The sequence below is a fragment of the Gracilinanus agilis genome, unplaced genomic scaffold (genome assembly GCF_016433145.1).
Source record: "Gracilinanus agilis isolate LMUSP501 unplaced genomic scaffold, AgileGrace unplaced_scaffold2027, whole genome shotgun sequence".
Lineage (NCBI taxonomy): Eukaryota > Metazoa > Chordata > Mammalia > Didelphimorphia > Didelphidae > Gracilinanus > Gracilinanus agilis.
In genome coordinates this window covers 1,976-6,772 of record NW_025351660.1, presented here as the reverse complement: position 1 = coordinate 6,772, position 4,797 = coordinate 1,976, and the positions used below count along the sequence as shown (strand labels likewise).

At 50.7% G+C, this 4,797-nt stretch overlaps 1 protein-coding gene across 1 annotated transcript; it reads left to right on the top strand.

The window, feature by feature from the left end:
• The first annotated feature begins 666 nt into the window (after window positions 1-666).
• Window positions 667-4,494, top strand: ORAI3 (ORAI calcium release-activated calcium modulator 3). Its single transcript, XM_044683389.1, has 2 exons — window positions 667-894; window positions 2,584-4,494. The coding sequence occupies exons 1-2, from the start codon at window positions 667-669 to the stop codon at window positions 3,304-3,306; spliced, it is 951 nt and encodes a 316-aa protein (XP_044539324.1). The 3' UTR covers window positions 3,307-4,494.
• Window positions 4,495-4,797: the final 303 nt, after the last annotated feature.

Sequence of the window (4,797 nt, the reverse complement as noted above, 5' to 3'; positions counted from 1 at the left end):
AGGGGGTATCTCTAAGATGCAGATACTTGTTGCTTGGGCAGGAGAGGTAGAGGGGGCAGAGTGAAGGGAAGTAATTTGATTTCACCAAAGAGGAAACCAGGAACAAAGACCGCTGAGTGCAGGGCTGCAGCTACATATCTGGGTCTCTGGGCCACAATGCTGGGACTGTGGATTTGGTCTCTCCCCAGCTCCTCCCTTATCATGTGGCTGCAGTGTTCCCCCCCACCCCCCAGCCCCGTCCCCGCCCCTAGCTCCAGTTCCTGTTTCTACCTCTCCACCCTCTTAGCCCTTGGGGCTCCCGCCTCCTACTCCCTTAGGGCCCTCTTTGCCTGAGGCTCAAGACTGACTTCTTCCTTCCGGGATCCCAAGCATCCTAGCTCCCTCTAGTTCTGATGCTCCCCTCTACTTTCCCTTCCACCCAATCCACTTCCAGAGCTGACCAGCAAACTGGGGGTGTCCAGGGGGGATTTCCCATTTTCTTTGAATTCTTAGAACTAGCCCTACGCAGACAGATCTTAGCCTCCCATCCTGAGCCAGGAGGTTCTGCTTGGCCCCCTCTTGGGAATCAGTTGGTCCAATTGCTAGATCTCCCTTTTATACTTAGCGCCCCTCTTTACCCCAGGGTCTGTCCCTCCCTCCCCTCCCCATTGGCCTGGACTTTACAGCATGAAAGGAGACGGGGATGCTGGCGAACAGGCCCCCCTTAATCCTGAGGCTGGAGAGAGCCCTGGGGGTTCAGCCACTTACCGGGACTTTGTGCACCGAGGCTACCTGGATCTCATGGGAGCCAGCCAGCACTCACTGCGGGCCCTTAGCTGGCGCCGCCTCTACCTCAGCCGAGCCAAACTCAAGGCCTCCAGCCGAACATCTGCCCTGCTCTCCGGCTTTGCCATGGTGAGGAGGTTACTTCTAGAGACCTTGGGGTGAGGGAGTGTTGGGGATGGAGCACTGGGAAAAGGTAAGGGCAGACTAGGTGGGGAAATATAGGTTAGTGCTGGATGGGAAGGATGAAATGGCTCCAGGGTGGTAGGTGCTTTAAAGGCGGCAGCCCTGGGTGGGAGAGGCAGAAGCCGGATGTAGCTCAGGCAGTTGGGAGGATGTCCACAACCAGGGCTAATGGTATTTGGGTCTGACCTTTACAACCAAGCAGTAATTCCAGTGGGATGAGAACAGGACCACAGGGTGAGAATGCCCAGAGCATAGTTAGAAGCTATTTGAGGAGAGAAAGACCTGGTAAGGAAGCTTTGGAATGAAGATCAGGAGGGTGATAGCTGATTTGGAAAGTGAAAAGTTGGTAAGGGTAGCGAGGGAGAGTAACAGTCCTCTTGGTCTTTCAGATCTGTGTTTGCAGAAATTTATACCTACAAGGGGCTTTAGAAATCATCTAACTCAACACCTTCATTTTACAGTTGGGGAAACTGAAGTTATAGAGCAGTGACTTGCCCAATGTCATCCAACGAGTTAATCACTAGAATGCAAATCTCCAAATTAAAAGACTTGTAGAGTGTCCTTTCTACCATGCCAAGAATGAAGATGGGGAACTTCCTAAGCTGATGGAGGAAGATTTAAGTGGCATGTAAAATGAGGGATTTGGACGAGTTTATGTCTCTGAAGGGGTAAGGGGGTGGGGAGAACAGCTAGAGAAAGGCTAAGGGTTCATCCCAACTGGGAATGGATGGTTGTCCAAATTTGGAACAAAGTAGGCTTGTTAGCTTTAGAATCGCATTCCCAGAAGGTTACCACACATTACCCCTCCCCCATCCCATGTTTCTGTCTTGTTCAAGGAAAGACTAGGATGACCTTTTGAGGACCAGGGTGGGGTTGAGAGAAAGGAGTTTTGGCCAGCTAAACAGAGCAGTAAATTACTGGATGAAAGGCAAAAATGTGGATAGTGGAGGATGATGTTAACTCAGGAGAAGAATAAGGTACCCTTGCAGGAAGGACCCATAACAAGGCTAAAGGAAATCTTAGCCCCAAGGGCCAAGCTTATTCCTAGGGAGACAATCCAGCTCCTGCTGCCATGTTGCTGAGGTGACGGCTTAAGGGGCCAGGTCCTCTTGTAAGGGCAGGAGGATTGATGCCTGGGTTCTGAAGGGGAAATGTGTCCCAAGGTAGAGAATGAGTTCCAGTCTGCAAAGCTTTTTTGGATAGAAAAGTGAGACAGGGTAAGGAGATGGAAAAAGTTGGGAAATGGGAACAGGGTACTAAAATGATCATCAAAGGAAAAGGGGAGGGCTTCTGGTTGCAATTTCTCTGACACTGGCCCAGATCCCTATCTTTGAGCAGCACCTGTTGCCATCTGCTATGTCCCAATTTCCTAAAATAACTGGGTCTGAATTATTCCCCCTCCCCCCCACATTTTTGCTACCTCCTTACCTGGCTCCCTGCCCTCCCTCCCACTCCTTTGCCTTCCATCAAGCTCCAGAGTAACTGGGTAAATCCTCTAAGATCTAGAAAGGGAGTACAGCTAAAGAACTAGATGACCTGGGTTCTGTGAAGGAAGTAAAGTCTACCAGCTGGGCCTGGGAAGGGAGGCCTGGGAGTTAGAAACCAGGTCCCTGAATCCCTGACTCTCCTCTCTAGGTGGCCATGGTGGAGGTCCAACTAGAGACCAACCACGACTACCCCCCTGGGCTGCTGGTGGCCTTTAGTGCCTGTACCACCGTGCTGGTGGCTGTCCACCTCTTCGCCCTCATGGTGTCCACCTGCCTGCTGCCCCACATTGAGGCCGTCAGCAACATTCACAACCTCAATTCTGTCCACCAGTCTCCCCATCAGCGGCTCCACCGCTATGTGGAGCTAGCCTGGGGGTTTTCTACAGCCTTGGGAACTTTCCTCTTTCTAGCTGAAGTGGTCTTGGTTGGATGGGTAAAGTTCATGCCCATTGGGGGGCCAACGGTGGCCCCTGTGCCTGAGATCCCTCCCTCCTTGGCCTCGAGAGGCCCTGGGAGCTCTTTACCTGCTTCACCAACCTCCATGGGCCCAAGTCCTGGACTATCTCTGACAGAGCCAGTGGTTCCCTTGAGTCCCCCAACTGGGACCTCAGCTTCAGGGATGCCACCCAGGGATGGGCCCTCAGCTGTGACCTGCTCCCCCCAACAGAGATGTGAAGAGCCAGTGACCTCATCACATGGGCCTGGCTGGCATGCTGCTATGGCCTCAACAGTGATCATGGTACCCGTAGGCTTGGTGTTTGTTGCCTTTGCCCTCCATTTCTACCGATCCTTGGTTGCTCACAAAACAGACCGGCACAGGCAAGAGTTGGAAGAGCTGAGCCGCCTCCAGGGAGAACTGCAGGCTGTGTGAAATGAAGGTGGAAGCAAATAGAAGATGCAGCAACAGCAGTATCCCCAGCAATAGAACCACAGGGTATTCTCAAGGTAGGCCCAGGAAGGAACTCCTTGGCACCCTGACCCAGGTCCACATCCCCCCTGCCAGGAGTCCTGGGCCAAGAGAAGGAGCCCTGCACCAACTGTCTGTACACAAAGTGGAAGAATGCATCAGGTAGAAGGACCTGATTTCCTCCTCTTCCCTGTAGTGCAGGGAATAGTTGGGAGGGTCAGGTCAGACTGGCCTTTAAGGAAGATCCCAGAGACACACTATGTGTATACCTCACCAACATCTGTCTAGCTTTCTTTAAGCTAAGCTCCTCCTTTGCCTTCCCTTTTCTATAGAGCCTACTATGATGAGACTTGGTACATTCTGAAACCCTCCTCACAAAGGCATCCTGTTTGGAACAGTATATATTTGAACCACAGTGATTTTCGTATCACTGAGAATTTACTGGTGGCAGCTCTGCCCATTTGGGTATTGCCTCCTCCTATGTCTCTCCCCCAGATTTATGCTTCCTGGAGGAATTCTCAAAGCCAGAGCTGACTTCCCAGAAGAATCCCCCAAGTAGGATTACCTAAGTTCAGTTTTGGTTCTACCTCTTGAGTTCCAGGGCCATGGAGTTGGGTGGGTTCTCCTTAAGGCATAGGACTTGTTTCCCTTCCTCACCCCTTTGAGATATTAGTTACCTTTCCACTTGGGTAGGTTCTCCTATGCTGACCTACAATTTTTATATTTTATTTCCAAGTTCTTAGGAGCCTTAGAGATAGATCATAGATCACACGTTTCCTCCAAATTTGAGGCCCCACTCCTATTATCTCTTTATTTTAAGTACTACCCCATGGCTCTGAAGCATCCGAAGAAATTGCCTTAACTACAAACCTAGCTGTTTTTCCTGGACTTTGTGCCAATATCACCTGTCCCTCTCAAAATTCCATCCTTCCCTCCCCCTCGCCAGGGTAGGAACAGGGAAGAAGGGCTGGTAAAAGGGAGAGAGATGGGCTTCCATGGAGAAGGTTCTGTCGAAATCCTGACAATCATATCCCACATAAGTTTTGCCTCACCTTAAGAGCCCCAGGGAGCTGTGACCTTCCTCTTCAGTGATAGGAGATCAACTCTGACACTGAATTTTCACTGTACCTTTCTTTTGTACAATAAATCTTGTTTGACACACATCACTATGGCTTTAAAGGATAGAGTAAGGTTGGCTCTCTATGTCTTGGAAGGGAAGGACAACAGGTGGGATCATTTATTCTTGGTTACTGAAGAACCAGGGTAGAGCGTGTTACAATAAGGGTAAAGATGGGAGAATTGGGGGTTGGGTTCCAGGAAAGGAGTGTGCCTAGGTGGGAAGGGAGTGGAGTGGGGGATAAAGATCAAAGGGATTTGATGTTACTTGGAGACAGCAGAAGGCTCTACAAATTGTACCAGAGAAGAAGCTTCCAGGCTTGTGAAGATGGCATCATA

What these genes read in the sequence shown, in the direction of transcription:
- ORAI3 (XM_044683389.1), top strand. Translation starts at nt 667, where the DNA reads ATGAAAGGAGACGGGGATGCTGGCGAACAGGCCCCCCTTAATCCTGAG. An exon ending in TGCTCTCCGGCTTTGCCATG is followed by an intron (nt 895 to 2,583) that starts GTGAGGAGGTTA and finishes TCTCCTCTCTAG; the next exon opens with GTGGCCATGGTGGAGGTCCA.